The sequence below is a fragment of the Pocillopora verrucosa genome, chromosome 2, assembly GCF_036669915.1.
Source record: "Pocillopora verrucosa isolate sample1 chromosome 2, ASM3666991v2, whole genome shotgun sequence".
Lineage (NCBI taxonomy): Eukaryota > Metazoa > Cnidaria > Anthozoa > Scleractinia > Pocilloporidae > Pocillopora > Pocillopora verrucosa.
Window position 1 is genome coordinate 3,942,269 of NC_089313.1, and position 16,789 is coordinate 3,959,057.

The 16,789-nt window shown below is 38.1% G+C and overlaps 2 protein-coding genes across 2 annotated transcripts in view; both read left to right on the top strand.

Annotated features, from left to right (window-relative positions):
- Window positions 1-7,351, top strand: part of LOC131792702 (short transient receptor potential channel 6) — a 13,218-nt gene extending 5,867 nt beyond the window's left edge. The window contains exons 3-10 of the mRNA XM_066162724.1: window positions 853-1,333; window positions 2,129-2,327; window positions 3,848-3,982; window positions 4,368-4,457; window positions 4,595-4,624; window positions 5,069-5,140; window positions 5,511-5,597; window positions 6,885-7,351. Coding sequence (XP_066018821.1) covers window positions 900-1,333; window positions 2,129-2,327; window positions 3,848-3,982; window positions 4,368-4,457; window positions 4,595-4,624; window positions 5,069-5,140; window positions 5,511-5,597; window positions 6,885-7,019 — 1,182 coding nt within the window. The 5' untranslated portion in view covers window positions 853-899 and the 3' untranslated portion in view covers window positions 7,020-7,351. The remainder of the gene's footprint in view (window positions 1-852; window positions 1,334-2,128; window positions 2,328-3,847; window positions 3,983-4,367; window positions 4,458-4,594; window positions 4,625-5,068; window positions 5,141-5,510; window positions 5,598-6,884) is intronic.
- A 2,280-nt stretch (window positions 7,352-9,631) lies between these two features.
- LOC131798126 (short transient receptor potential channel 5) lies at window positions 9,632-16,789 on the top strand. The gene is made up of 7 exons (XM_059115777.2): window positions 9,632-10,837; window positions 11,287-11,626; window positions 12,088-12,562; window positions 13,406-13,607; window positions 13,957-14,103; window positions 15,102-15,200; window positions 15,752-16,789. Exons 1-7 carry the CDS (start codon window positions 9,839-9,841, stop codon window positions 15,848-15,850), a joined length of 2,361 nt encoding a protein of 786 aa, XP_058971760.2. The 5' UTR covers window positions 9,632-9,838; the 3' UTR covers window positions 15,851-16,789.

Sequence of the window (16,789 nt, forward strand, 5' to 3'; positions counted from 1 at the left end):
AGTACGGACCAAGAAAACGGACTTTCTAAGATATTTAATATGTCTCTTTTGGCAAACAAAACCACCTTTCTGAGCGAGTCTTACAGTGGAATACGGCCCGCCAAATTGATCAATCACACCGCACGTAGTAATTGAGAGATTTTGATGAAGATGATAATAATAGCCATTATAATTATGATAATGATAGTAATAATTTTAGCAGTGATTACTATATACTAAAACAGTGGATGTAAAATTAGTCAACAAAATTATGTTACAAAATGACGTCACGAATTTGGTTACGAAATTGTGTCTCGAATAATTAAAACACTGTGAGAGGAAATAATAACAATTCCACTTTAAAGTGAACACAGCGAAATCAAATCCATCAACGGCTAAAAATTCAAAAACAGAGATAACCGCCAGTGCTTTTAATGTAGGTCCAGAGTTGGATTCTCTAAGTTAATTTATATGTAGCCTTTTTTGTCTTGATTTGAGAGTAAAAGGAGACAGAATTCACTTTCCAATAAGCAATTCATCATAAGAATTGAGTGCTAAACTCAGCCGGTTATACCCTTTAGTACTGTATTTTGGAATCTAGAGAAAACATCTCTTGTTGGTATTCAAGAGGCTTAAACATGGGGTTTTTTTTGTTTAGAAAGGATATGTGAAGTTTCCCAGTCGAAGATCCTTTTTCGTACAGTTGCCCCCCTAGTTATTACAAGATTCATAAACTGCTTGCCTAGAAAACTCTTTGTTGGTGGCGTACGGTGGACAAGCAACGTATTAGATTTCTCTTTAGATCTGACTGTGCGGAAAAAAAATCTCAAGTGCCTAAGAAACTAAATTTTTTCCTTTTCACTTTTTCAACAGATTTTTTGTGTGTATGTTTTGCGTGCGGTCTATTCATACAGGAACTCATGGAGCTCTGGGGTCAAGGCCGCTTAAATTACTTCTCAAAGTGGTGGAATGTTATAGACCTAGTAATGGCCTTAGCATTTCTGATTTCCTACATAGTATGGGGGAGCGCGTGGTTGACATACAGAGGGTGGAAGCCAGAAAGCCCATCATTTATTCTTTCTGCTCTCATTTATGCCAGTGCCTGCGTCGTAGCCTTTTTCCACTTGGGACGCTTTTTCCAAGTCAGTTCAACGCTGGGTCCCATGCAGTTGTGCTTATTGAACATGCTGAAAGATGTTATCAAGTTCCTCGCCATCATCTTCGTGCTCTTCTTTGCATTTTCCACTGGGCTGACTAAGATCTATTCGTATTACATCCAATCTGAGAAGGAACTACAAAAACAGGACAAGGAGAATATTACAATTCATTACAATACGACGCATCCATATGCCAAGTAAGGACTAAATCTCACTTGCCTGGACTTTAATGATTACTTATGAAATCAAACATAACTCATACAAACGTACAGTCATATCGACAGTTTTCACTCAATACCTCCAACATTCTTTACACCAACGAGACACACGCACCATTGCCGTTTCACATGCGCAAAGTTCAGTCCTTTCAAGGGCTTCATAATTTAGAGAGGTGATGGTGAAACCTGATTGGTAGATCCCATATGTTAGAGTTCGCGGAGGTGATGAAATAGTTCAATCGCTACAATCTAGTAAGGAGATTGGTGATTGAAAATATAAATGCCTATGATTGGGTGAACTAATCGATCGAAATATGATTGAAGGGCAATGTAAATCCCAGCGATCGACCAAGTCGATCGCCATGCATTCGCGAAACTCACTTGAGAATATTATGTCTCACCAAATTCTTAGCTAAATGCTCCTACTTTAGTATTCACTGTTTCGAGGAAACTTACACGTCATTTCTTTTAAGCTTGCCTTAGGAACTGATCTCTAAGTTTCCAAAAAAAGGTTTTTTATAAAACCAATAAATTATTTTCATTGGCAAAAGTTTGATAACGTTCGTATCAAAAAGTCCATATTTTAGATTCTGATAGAGGTCGTGATTTGAATAAGTTCGATAGAACTATATTTTTAAATACCATTTTCTGTACATACTACGAATTACAAAAAAATACTCCATACCCCAACAAGAGTTGCTCCAAACCTTAAACACTAACCGTCAGACTGGATTATGTCTAACAAGAAGTTCCTTTTATTTTCATCCCTTTCAGCCACATTACCGCTCTCTACAATATGTTTTGGTGGTTGTTCGCTGACGTGAACGAAAACCGACAGAGTGTCGATGATCGTCGCTTCGACTACATATCCACTTATGTCAGCATTCTTATGATCGTGTTTATGATACTTGCCGTCATTGTGGCACTAAATATGCTGATCTCAATGATGAGCTACTCTTTTGAAAATATCATGGTGAGTTATTTCAGCGGATCTAGGAGACAATCAGGAAAAAAAGCATTGCTTTTGTTTTGGGACCGGTGTTCTTATCGCCTGGGGATCACATGGTTTTCGGGAGGAACGAAGGGGGGAGCAGTCGTCATCGACAAAGTATCAAGGGGGGACCAAAGAAAATTAACTTCCAATTAGCTGTCAATGAGCAGGGTGTGTGTGTGCGTGTGTGCGTGTGTGCGTGCGTGTGTGTGTGCGTGTGTGCGTGCGTGTGTGTGTGTGTGTGTGTGTGTGGGGGGGGGGGGGGTTAAAGAAGGAGTATTGCAGAGCCTGATGGGAAGATCAGGTAAATTTCATTGTGACATAACTAAAATCATCCAGGCGATAAATTATGGTCTGTCTCTTGTGTTTTAGCGTTTTTCGTTAGTTTGTTTGTTTTCGGTAAAGAATTACACCGTCTTTCGTCCCCAGGACATCTCCTTTTCAGGTAACGCTGAAAATGACCCTAACCTGACAAAAAATTAAAATCATTGATCAAAACAAAGCGAACCATGACAATGTATTCAGAGAGAAATAGAGGATATCACATGGGCGCGCGCAGATATGGAATTTCTCTTCGAGTGTTTAACTCGATAGCTCACGAGTAAGCGCAGCGAACAAGTGAGATGTCGAGTTGAACACGAGAAGAGAACTTTTATATCTGCGCGCGCCCATATGTTATTTTGTTTATCAAATAAACACAATAGCCCTTTACTGACAAGGAAAGTCGACTTTACCAATGAATGAAAATAAAAGGATCGACAATCTTCGAATAAAAATCGTAAATTGCGTTGGTGCACTTAAGATGAAAACATGCGTTGAATCAACACAAAAACAAACAATGGGCTTCATCTTCAATACAAAAAATTCTCAGTTTTAGAATTGGCCCTTACCGACAGAAGAAATCTTTCAGGTACACGGCCAAAATCGACCTGTAGCAAATCTTCTAGTTATTGATTTTCGTTCTCTGCTATGAGGAGTGCCATCACCAAAGCCACTGAATACGTAACTTTCGGTTTTTCTTCTCGTATTTTGGTTTTCTTCCCCTTCTAGAGAAAAGTTTGAACGTCACTGTCTGTAAGCGATACGAATTTTTCAGTGTTTTGACAGCCATAATCCGAAAAAATCTCTGACAAACGATCTCGGATTGAGAATGGTAAAGGCTTTGCCTGATCGAGTAGCGCGAAAGGCGAGTGACGTGTCAGCAGCTGATTGGCGATGCCAAACACAGGTGAAAAGATATCGTATTTTTTCACGTGTGTTGTTAAGGCTTTTCTCAGGGCTGGAAATCCTTGTATAACACCGTAGTTTATATGATAAAGTGTGATATCGTTGGAATGTTACGGGCGTGGGTCTTGGCGGTTGGTCCAAAAAGTATTGAGGTATAAGTCGTAAGTCCTGCACTTGAACATTTTTTATTTTTGGAGCTGGATGTATTTTCTTCCTAGTCATTCACTTTAGCATGAGCCATCAACTGATCGAATTTCTGAACTTCAATTTTCTAGAAAAATGCAATTACAGAATGGAAGTTTTCAAGAACCCAAATGTGGCTAGAATGGATTCACAAAGAGAATGCTGTACCTGTGCCTACGAACCTTGTACTTGTACTTGCACTTGTACCTGTACTTGTACGTGTACTTGTAAGTGTACTTGTACTGTTTTTCTTCTGGCTTCCATACAAGATTATCAGAGCGGTAAAATGTTCATTAGGGATCAAGCTAAATAATGAATGGAATTAATGCTAAGTTTTAATGTATTTGTCAAAACATCCAATGGACTGGTCATTATTTATCGCCGGAAGGGGAGGGAGGGATTAGCTCTATATATTATATAATAATTCTTGTGACCTTCCCCCACCCTCATTGACAGTTAATTAGCTGTCAGTTTCCCCCCATAATACTCTGTTGGCGAGGACTGACCCCCCTGCGTCCCCCCTGAAAACCATATGACTCCCTTAAACTCCTCCACTCTGCACCTGTAAGTTAATGATTAAAAAGAGTCAGAGTTTCTCAATCACGTTTCCAGCCTCCGATGAAGGAAAGAAAGAGAAAAAAGAAAGAAAAAGAGAAAGCTAAGAAAGAGATCAACCGTCGTAAGGGGAACTCCACTGACGAGGTATTATGCTGATATCCTATTGATAAACACTTTTCAAAGAGAAGAGATACATGCAATTCATGATCACCACTATCTTGCGTTCTCTCTTTGATCATCGACAGTCCTTTCTGATGCAGATTTTTTTTTAAATCTAACAGAGTGAACTTTTGGTGAATTCTCAAGAACTGGTTAGTTGTACTTTGTCTGTGATACTTCAGAGTACGTGAGATTTTTCCTTAGGGTAAAAGGTGAAAAGAATTTAAATTTGTTCTAGTGGAGCTTTTGCTTTACTAAGAAAAGAGAATTTCTAAAAAATAAATTCAATAGCACAGGAGCGCCTACTATTCCCATGACGTGCGAGTTTGGGTTGAAGTGTAGGAGAGGTAATCTTTATTCATAAATATTTCAAAACTGGCGCGTTGAAAGTGTAAAAACAAAAACAATTTATTCAGGCGTAAGCTGCGCGTTTACTAAGTTAGGTAAAACCTTGAGAGTTTGAACAGAAATTCTCATCTTTCGACCTCTCTAAACTGGGCGTGTGCTTCATATTTCAATGAAATCATGTAGACACATGAAGCAGCTAATGGATGGGGGGGGGGGTGCTTTACTTAAGCTTTATTCTATTTGAATAGAGAAAATCTTATGAGGGGGCTGGAGAGAGACAGGACAGTGACAGTGAACGGTCAGATTCTAAGGTTCAACAGGTGAGCTACGATAATTTAATTAATATCATTTCTAAGGGAAATAGTTTGGCATCAGTTACTGTATATGCTGCGAGAATATTTGCAAGAACTCGCCACCTTCCGCAACCGAGGATATGATATTTTTAATAGGAGTGAAACATGAAATTCATCATTAAGATACAATACATCAAGTTTTGTAAACCAAAAACCCCAAGAACTAAGAGAACAATTCATCGAAACTGTTACTAAGAAGCCAAAAAAATAGGACAAGGTAGATTGGAGGATAATAACCATGTACATAAACCCGTTTGCTGTTGTTAGAAAGATAAGATTTGCGTTTTCCCAGGTGCAGTAAATCTAATCGATTTATTTTATGATTCTTTTGCTTTAGAGCGACGATGACCAAGATAAATCGTGTTGTTCTTTCTGTATATGCCTCGAGAATATTTGCAAGAAGTCGCCACCTTCCACAACCGAGGTATGATATTTTTAAGAGGAGTGAAACATGAAATTCATCATTGAGATGCATCAAATTTTGTGAAACAAAAACCCCAAGAACTAAGAGAACAATTCATCGAAACTGTTACTGAGAAGTCAAAAAAATAAGACAACGTAGACGAGAAATTTGAAAAGGATATACGCTACCAAAATTGAATGAGGCAGGCAGGAGGTGAGTTTGCAAATACGAATTTCATTTTGTTTTTTCCAAACCCGTTGGTCACTCCTCTCACTCTCTCTTGCCCGTAGCACCGTTACGGTTCTTAAAATGTTCAAGCCTGTCAGGTGCATATAAGACAGTTACCAGCAAAAGCAACACAATCATTGTTAGTTTCGAAACGCGTAACTTGTGTACTTTTCTGTTAGGTTTGTTCCGGTCTATTATTTCTTCGTTGGTTAATGATTATTACTTCATAAGTTTTTTTTATTTAAATCAGTTTCATTTAAGCACATGTACCAGATATTATATTTCATATTTCATCGCTATAAGTTGCTGTCGACACCATCAATTTTGTCTGCTATTCATGTACGATCCGCTATTGGCGATTTATCTACAATCATTAGGAGCTAGACCAATTTCATATTTAAGATATTTCCTTTTTTTTTTGATGCGTATATCGATTGATTTCTTTTTTGATACGTATATCGATTTACATTTCTCAGGGATATTTTCTTAGTTTAGTTTCTGCTGCATTTTCTTTTAGTTCGAACCACACACAAATTCAGCTACAACGTTACCATCAATCATAACTACGGTATCTTTGATCTCACTTCGCTCTCTTCATCTGTGTTTTCACACCGATCTCCTTATTTAGTTTGTAATTTTGATTACGCACTTCATTTGATTAAACCGTGATTTATATTGTGCGTTCGGATTGTCTTCTCCGCTACACTAGTAACCTTTGACTTGAAATTGGCCATAAACTTCTCAGATTCTGAGTCTATTTTAGACTTTTTCACGTACTGTTGCTCTTAGCTTTCAAGCAGGCGGTATTCTGCCGGGAGTAGGAGTCACCAAGTCAGTATCAATCAATTATGATGAAACATTGGTAATATATTGAGTAATTATAGACTGACTTTGTAGCAAAAAAATTGATTTTCAATTCGAAGTTCCCACTATACATTTTGATCATAGCTCAGTCTGATGATTATATGAGAAAGGGTTGAGAATTATCAATTCGTAGTTCCATTTTTTTATCCCTAAGGTTGACAAGACTAGAGCTGCCATTCTGTCGTCTTACCACTTGAACCTTTTTCTCCTAAACAGGAACGCAAGAAGGTAATGGCAAATCTGGTCGTGAAGTATCTGATGGAACGTTACCCAGAGAAGTTCCCACTATCCGAAATAATCAAAGCTCAGTCTGATGATTATGGAAGTGGACAGAGAAGTGGACAGACTTAATGTCCAAACCATCAGGAAAAGCATGAAATACGCTGTTTTGAAATAATCGCTCCACTAACACAATATAATATTTCATAGGCAAGTGTCATATTTTATCCCCTGCTTGTCCAGATCAGTCTTGTAGTGTAGTGTGCATGCTTCCTAAGTGTTAGCCTATCTTCAGCGACCAGGTGAACTTTCTTTCATACTTTCCACATAAACACTGTAGGAAAACTATTAGGCCTTTTGCAACAGTTTGTCAAGTGACCTCTTCTTCGTTAAAGTAATGATTCAGCCAATTTCAACAAACAATTTTTCTAGAATGAATGAATGAATAAACTTCAAATATGTTATCTTGTATGGTTTAAGCAGAGGTTTCAAAGAGTTGGAAAAACTTGAAAGTTTTGCAAGTGCTGAAGACGATTTGACCATACGTCACTCTTACATGATTTTCATACGAATCTTCGTATTAATCTATTTTTTCACACCGTTTGTTGCTTACAAGTCTGAAACTTTTTTATCAACTTTTTTACATTCATTTTCGTTTAGTCTGCCTCCTATGAATATAAGAATCTGCCTTAAATTTCTTAAACTTGATAAAATATAATTTCACTGGAGGGCAGGATTTATCGCTTTCACAGAAATAGATCGAGAGACAAAAATATAAGTTCTCAAATAGTCATAATATCTCAACCTGCCATGGTACAACATTTGCTATCAGGATGAATGAAATATGGTCTTTCGAATACTTGACTTCACACCAGTGACAAGGTTACCGATTGCTGGTCACTCAACCAATTTCTACAAAAGGCTTATTCGTTTATTTCGCCGGCTTAAAGGGATTGAAATTTTTGTTTCTCTCTGAATTTCTAGCTTATTTATTGAAGCTTCCCGGTAAATTCAGCGGTAAATTTTCTCGTTTACGCCGCTGAAAATCGCTTGTTAGCATGCAACGTCGTTACGTGAGCAGTGAATTATCTGTCACCTCAAATTCAGGGCGTCTCCCAGCCGTGTGTTCTGTCACCATACCCCTAATCTTACCTCAGACATTCTCAAACTTTCGTTCCTAAGTTGCGGGAGTAGCTGGGTTAAATGGTAAAATCTAGTTATCCCTAACATCGAAAGCTTTCGAATGTTAAGAAAGAAGTCACATGGTAAAAGATAAGTATCACCAGCGATTTAATTTTTTGATCACCTAGATTATTTCTAGCTGAATAAATATTTACCATTTTATTCTAATTTCTTTTCCGACATCTATGCGTTCCCACTGGATAACAATCACCAGGATCACCAATTTATTGTTAATGACAGGTGTTACATTTCATATTCTGAATATAGCATCCCCTCAGAAACTAAATCATTACGAATAAACGCTAATATCTCAGAAACAATTCTAGAGGTTATTCGTTAACCAGGTTATTAGTAATATCTACCGGTGAAAGAGGCAATCCAGGTAATAGAAATCAGCACAACAACAGAACCGTGCGGTAACGGACCGCCGGGGGAACCGTTGACAAAATGTGCCGATCCGACAGCTGAGCAGAATAGTTTCTAGGGTGAAGCTTACTTGGAGGAAGAGCAGTATGCAGTCGAAACGTCATGATCTACACCCGAAGTGACTACATTGAGAGACAAACGATAATACTTCATGTTATTAAATATCTATCGTCATGACGCCTCGTCAGCAAGTTCGCAATGTGCTCAGCGTAACCAACCACTTCAGTGGGTCATTTATGCAATTGATAAAGTATGTAGGCCAACCAAACAATCGATAAAATTTTTACGATTTTTCGCTCCTCGAAAGAAACAACATTTTTCTTACTTTGAGCTCTAGATGGTAAAAAAAAAATAATGAGGAAGCATTGGAATCTCCAGCTCACCCAGAAGCAAAATCCTATCGGGAGGTTCTCTCTGGCTACAATTTGGAGATTACTACTAATGTTTGACGTGGATGGAAAGGAAAACAATGTTGACACTATTCAGCTTGTGTAGCTTCAGAGAATAGTGGAGTTTGCAGCGCGTACACATCACGTGAGGTCGATATACAACGTTGTTCGTTGGCTTTGATGTACTTTAACAGGCTATACACAGTGATTCGAAAATCTGTTTAAATTCTTGTATAATGTGGATACGTTTCCTCTTTTAAGTTACTTAGTTTTATGTTTGCCTAATTAATATTCATATTTTCGATTATCTAGACTTTCGACTATCCGGACTTTTCATCCCATTCCTCACGAGTCTGGATAATCCAGGTACTCCTCTACTAAACGACAACTTTTTTTATGCTATAAGAGTGCGCATTAGGTGGTATTTCATTCTTGATTATTGATCCATATTGAGTTCTGTAAGGGAGTGAAATTACAGTCAAACATTCAGATTCCATCGGAACCATTGGCCTTAGCAACGAAAGCGTTTCCGACATATACAAGCAATATTTACCGACGACTTACAATAATATACCCACAAAAAACTAACCGAAACCTTTGACCCAATTGAATCAATTACCATCATCTTCTCCACTGTTATTAAGCAATTCATGCAAAGTAAAGAGCGTTATTCAATTGAGTGTCGTCAAACCAAAACCAAAGTAATAAAACGACCAATTGAAGCTGAGGAGTACACCCCAAAACTCCAAGAAAAAAAGCAGACCGCCTTTAGTGTGGGAACACCCAGATGACCAATTTGCCACCAGGTTTAGATCTGCATCTGATTGGTTGAAAGTGTGGCGTGAATTTTCTGCACCAATCACAGAGCGAAGCAAAGAAACACTTAACAATCTCAAATTACTTAAGAAACTCAGTTGAAAATTGCCCCATACATACGCCAATGTTGCCAACGCTATGGCGCCGAAATTTTCTCCGGACGAAGAACAAGATATAAAAGACGGTAGAATTTTTCGTGTCTTTCTGAAAATAGTGCGAAAAGGGGTAAAGGATGATGTGGACGCCTTTTTGTCGAATCACATAAGAACGGATAGAGAGAGGGAGAGAAATCCCAATACCAACAGTCTATCTAACCCTAACCCTAACCCTAAGCCACTTCTAGACGCTCTCGATGAGGGGAATATCATTAAAATCTGGGAACTCATTGTCAAAATGGAAGAAAATCAGAAAGAAAATCAGCGTAAGACAATTGGAACGTTAAGTGCTAAGTTTGAAGATATCGTGGAAGAGGAGAATGTGAAAGATAATGGGTTCCGCTCTAAGCGCATATGTTTACCTTTGGAGAAGTTGCTTACATCATTAAAAGGATCGATAATGGGCTGTGTTGCCTCATCACGGAGGAAGATAAGGAGAACCCCAATAGACAATGATGAGCTGGCATGGGTGAAGATACTGAGCAATCCGTTGTACATCGGTCTGGAATGGTTGTGGAGAAATAAACCTCGTTCTCCCTGTTACATAAGAAAAGAAAGTGAAGAAGTTAAATTTACAAATGTTGTTACACACCAAGAAACTGATGGTACACCCTTGGTCAATGTGGCTTCCAGTAATCATTCTATCAACAGCGGAAATGAAATAAAAAATCGCACAGAGGAAGATGAGAAGAAGAAGAGGAAGTTTGAAGACGTCGTTGAAGCTGCCCTCTTTGACGCCTGCCTCTTGGTGAGAAGGAGCTCTTACGAGTCCCACCTAACTAGAGATGAATACTTGAAGTGTGCGACAGAATGTGAGAAATTTGCAGCTGATGTTGTTGGCCAGGCGAATTGTTTTGAACCGAACGAGCTGGACCAAATCATAGATTTCGAAGGAAAAGGAGCATTACTAAAAAAAACACCCAAAGAATTTATTCACAGTCTGAGTCTTCTAAAGATAGCTACAGATAAGAAACGGGAAAAGGTTGGTTTAGTCTTGAATGTATATGGAAATGTCATGCTCTGAAAAATTCAGTGACTAAAAGATATACATGTCCATACTCCAACTCAGCTTACAAGTGATCTGAATTTTTTTTTAACGACCAAAAAATGTCCATTGTTTCCTCAGTTACATCGGAATGCAAACAACTCACGCGAGCTCTGAGGAGACAAAAAGGTGAAAAAAAAATGTATTGAACTCATAAGAGGATGGCTGAAATGCATAAAAAAATTGAAAATAAAAGTCATTAAAGCATTTTGAGAGATTAATAGGAATTGACTTCTGTAGATCCAAAGCTTAAGATGATAAATATTCCGCGTTGCCAATGCATTGTCTGGTTTGAATTAGACACTGAGTGTTGTCGTTTGCATTGATGAGTCTTCCATGGTTTCACTGTATAATAGTCTTTTGTTTTGAATCCCTTTGTCTTTAAGTTTGTGACGAGCCCAAAATGTCAATTTATCCTCGACGAGGTCATCTACTATGACAGTCCACAATGGAAAAATAAAGGAATACTGAAAAAAACGCTCTTGTTCTGCCTCCAATTAATTTTTGTCATCATAACAAGTATCGGCTACATTTTCATTTTATTATGCCCTAAATGTACCACCTGCAATGAGAATTGCTGCTGGAGGTGGTTCAGAAACGTGTTTGAGCATCCCTACTCGAAGTTCATCAATCATGTCATGTCGTACGTGACCTTTCTGTGCTTGATTTATGCCTCGTCCTTCGAGTATGAGATTCGAGCCGGTTGGGGAGCTTTGACGTGGATTGGTAAGTAAATTATTATCAAAACATTGCTTTCAATGTTGGCGAAGAGGACAGTCGCACCCAAAACTGGTCAACTCAATGGCCAAACTTTCCATTTGCGAAAGAAAGAACTAGTTAATTCGAAAAATGACGTTTTATGACGGCTCAATGGCTTAATGAACCTTTCTGTCAAGAGGAGACACTTAATTCCGGTGAATCGAGCATCTGTTTAACCAGCTCGAGTCAAGTGCTGAAGTTCTGTTAATGTTTCTTAATTAAAACAACAGACATGATAATAAATGTTCGTGGATAAAAAAGGCAATAATGTTTAATACCTGGGCCAACATGTTTCAACGTTTGACATTAGCACGTTAAAGCGTGTGAGTTAAAAATACACTTAAAATAAATGTTCAAAATCAAACTGCAAGGAGAAAACTGGAAGAAATCCTATTTGGGTTAACTGAGTCGTTTGAATCTATCCACAGACTATGCCGTTATTTCCTACGTCATCGGGCTACTCTTACAGGAAGTCGTGGAATGTTGCAACCAAGGGTGGTCGATCTACTTTTCAAAGTGGTGGAATGTTGTAGACACACTAATCGTCTTTTTATTTCTGCTGTCATACACTGTGTGGTTAGGGGCATGGGGCTGTAATAAAGAATGGAACCCTGAAAAAAATGCATTTACCGTGGCCGATGCTATATATTCCAGCGCTTCCGTTCTTGCCTTTTTTCACCTGGCACACTTTTTCCAAGTCAGTTCAGTGCTTGGTCCCTTGCAGCTTTCCCTCTATAGGATGCTGAGAGATGTCCTAAAGTTCCTTTTGATTTTTCTTGTTCTTTACGTTGCATTTTCCACTGGTATGGCCAAGATTTACTCCTACTATGTCGCCTCTGAGATGGAGCTCAGCAAACGGGACAACAGAACTAGTTATCACCAACTTTCCCATCCATTCGCCTTGTATGTATTCAATTTTAAATTTTCTCCATTGGGTTATTTTTTATTTTACTATTGCGACTAAAAGTTGTAATAGTATGGATTTCGAACTTCTCGTGTGGTGGTGTGGTGTTACACATTTATCCTGTTTCAAACAACTTTAACTTTGAAAACATATTTTTAACAAAAGGTAGCCAAATACTTACAAAATCTACGCTTTACATTAAAACGCAAACAGAGGCGTCTCTGAGAGGGTAAATGCAAGCAAACTGTCTTATTCATGCATCGAAAGGCAACCAACTGACCACTGAATTAATAGTCTTCTTAATAAGGATAACTTCATAATTGCTACACGAGAGAATATCATCTGATATTCTCTAGTTGCTAAAGCATTGACTGCTCAAATACAGACACGACTAGTATATCCCACCGCGAAAAGGCCGTTTCCGAGTTCCAAACAATCTTACTTTCAAAGAAAGGCCATGAGCAAAACCTTCCTTGTGAAAAAAGGGGCGGGGTAACTATCGGAAGAAACTGTGGAGCTGCGTCAGTGGGTTGGTATAACAGGAAAGAGCGGAGGAAGAGCTCTGACGAAGGGCTAACGCTCGAAACGTCAGCTTTGAAACTCTTAACGGTGGCTAATTTACGTTAACAACTCAGTAGATAATACCGAATTACGTTTCTTGTGAAGGCTAGTTTTGTTCACATGACAATAACAATTCACCCTCCTTTTAAAGTACAGGCCTTAGGCATCTCGGAAATAGTCCATTTTGATGTGATGTGGCAACTGAACAGGAATGTAAAGTTCTTCGCTTTGACTTTCATTACCCTCTTGACTAAATATGCTCGCTACGTCATATATTTCAGGCATGTAAACACTTTCATTGGCTTGTTTTGGTTTTTGTTTGGTGGTGGTGGAGAAGAAAAGAGCATCTCGGTGAGGGATCAAGAATTTCTCCTGGTTACCGAGTTTGGAAGGATCTTCATGGGAGCCTACGTGATCTGCACAGGGATGGTTGCCTTAAACATGCTGGTTGCCATGATGAATGACTCATTCCGTAGAATTATGGTATGTGGTATTGATAAAGAGTCAAGAAAAAATCCTCTGCCTTAAATTCATGTATAAATCGTGGGCCACTTGTTAAAAAATTTAAGTCGCAATTCGGTGATATTTTTCGTAAGGCACTTCTTTAGTTGAAAAAAATAACGTTTACTTGGTTTTAGATAACAATATTTCGTTATTATTTTCTCAGTGAAGGTGAATTGTCACGGTTCCTTCACTTGTAACGATCCAGTTTTGTGGTAAAAAGCATATTGTACATATAAAGTATAAAATTTCATATGGCATTTTCTTCTTTTATATTTGATAAGAATATCGATGGACAAAAAATGACTTTATTTAGTACTTATCTTCGAAGGAAAATGCTCAAGAAGAATGGAAATTCTCAAGAACTGAAATGTGGTTGGAGTGGATTGACAAAAGCAACACAGTTCCAGTACCTTTCAATATTCTTTACGTCGTCTTACTGTGTTGTAAAAGAGCCTTATCCATCGTACTCATTAAGGTAAGAGATGTACCCTTAAAGAAACTGTTTCCTGTGGCGTTTTCCTTCAATATTATCCTGGTAACTCTGGTTTAATTTTTTTTTTTTTGGCTTTCGTTTTCTAACCAATATAACTTCTGACGTTTCCTCTTTTTAACTCGCCCTACATTACATTCCTGGTAACTCTGGTTTAATTCTTTTTTTTTTTTTTTTTGGCTTTCGTTTTCTACCCTATATAACTTCTGAAGTTTCCTCTTTTTAACTCGCCCTACGTAGACAAAGACAGTACTTTACTTTCTGTGCGATATTCCTTTTTGTCATAAAACAAGACTACCATTTGAAAAATGTTTACACTATTTCTTGCTTTAAAATCATATACTAATGTAATTCTCTAATAACTAATATACATTTTTGCTGTAGTTAGAAAGACAAAAGTGGAGTTTTCTCAAAGCGCAGTGAATTTCATCAACCAAACGTATGACTCTTTCGCCTTAGAACAACATTAACCAAGATGAAACCTTTTGTTGTTCGGAGGAGAGAACATGCAATTCATCATTGAGATGTAATACATCACGTTTTGAGAAACAAAAACCCTTCTTGCTAAAAAAAGATCTAAGACTTCAATTCACAGAAATTTTTACTGAGAGGCTCAAAAATAAGACAATGTGAAAGAGAGAGTTGAAGGGAATATACGAACTTCTTCTAGATTCTTCGGTCTCTCCTCTCAGTGTTGTTGCCCTATTTTAAATTCCTTTACTGAGACACGTTTATTCGGCTGAAAAGACTTGACATTTCCGGTTCAAATTCCCCACCCCCCTCCAGACAAGGTTCAAATCCCCAACCGCTGGCAGGAACGACAATCAAATTTCCTTGAGTTGCCAGGGGGGATGTTGAAGCTTCGAATTGATTGGCGGATAATAGTCATATCATAAACCTTATTGAAGTAGTTGAATAAAAAAATTGGTGTTTCCCAGGTGCAGTGAATGTTATTGACTACTTGTATGATTCCTTTACTTCAGAGTGACGTTAACCAAGATAAACCGTGTTGTTGTTGCTGTATGAGAAAATGCTGTTGCCGCGAGAGTTGTTGCAAGAACTTGCCACCTTCCACAACCGAGGTATGATATTTTTGGATCAATATCAGTATCTGGGCAACTGCCCACCTACCCCTCCCCTAACCCAGCATCAACCCTGACTTGTTATCAATTGACTGTTGTTGAGTTAGGGGAGGGGTAGGTGGGCAGTTGCCCAGATACTGATATTGATCCATATTTTTAATAGGAGTGAAACATGAAATTCATCATTGAGATACAATACATCAAGTTTTGTTAAACAAAAACCCCAAGAACGAAGAGAACAATTCATCGAAACTGTTATTGAGGAGCTAAAAGAATTAGAGAGAGAAAGTTTAAAAGGATATACGCTACCAAAACTGAATGAGGCAGCTGGAGGCGAGTTAGTGAGAAAGACTCTCTTTTTGTTTTTTTCAAGCCCGGTGAGATCTCCTTTTAGTTTTTCTACCCTGTAGCACAGTTGCGGTTCTTTAAATATTAAAGCCAGTCAGGAGCAAATTCCATCGTTCCATTCTTTTGTTCCTAAGGTTAACAAGCGCTCTGTCGAACGCTGCCATTCTGTCATCTTAAAATTTGATTCTCTCTCTTCTAAACAGGAACGCATTGTGGTAATGAAAAATTTGGTCGTGGACTATCTGGAGGGACGTTACTCGGACAAATGGACAGACACATGGCAAAATGTAGTAGACGGGTGAGAACAATCCAGGACTGCCTTTCTCGCTCCACCTGCCTGTTGCTGTTGTTTCTTCGCGTTTTACAAGCTTTCTGTCAAACGCTGCCATTCTTATATCCTAACAAACGATCTCTTTTGTTCTAAACGCACTGCAATAATGGAAAGTTGGATCGTGAAGTATCTGAAAGGGCCTTACTCAGACAAATGAACAGACTTCATGGCGAAACCATCAAGAGGACCCAAGGTTAAGAAGAACATTTTGAAGTCCGCTCTTTTTTAGTAGAAATCTGTCCACTAACAGAACGAGGTATTTCATAAGCAGCTGCCGTGTATTAACCGCTGGCGTTCCACAACCGAAACTTATCTAAATAGTAAAATCTTATTATATATAATATCGAAATTTTTCTAAATATCAAGAAATAGGTCACATGATAGAAGATTTGAATCACTGAGCGATGGTTTAATTTTTATGATGATCTAGATTATGAACTAGCTGAATATAACATTTCCATACTTGTTTTTATTGTTCTTCATTCGATTCTGATGATGACTTCCGCTAAGGTTGTCAAAAAATCAGTCCGTAGTACCGACAGCAGTTCTTGTCAAGACTTTCTTCATTGGAAGGATCATACGACACGATAAAATACCTTTTTTGTCAAAGTCGTTGTTACCTGCTTGCTGTTTACCATCAAATTGCTTTCTCTAGAAACATCAGATCCCAGCAAGCCTTTATAAGGGTGCCTCCCAAAGCAAACTTTTATTAGAGATTGTTGAGAGTTCAACTTTTTATTGACCAGCGTTTCATAGTAATTGAGAATATTTGAGTGTTGCTACAGATCGGCGACTTTACTTGTATTTCTTGATTCAACCTTTATAGTTTGATAAACGGAGAGTGTACTGTAGTTTTGTTACGTGTTGTATAATTTCGACCGACAAGTAAAATAAAGATAAGTTGCGAAAA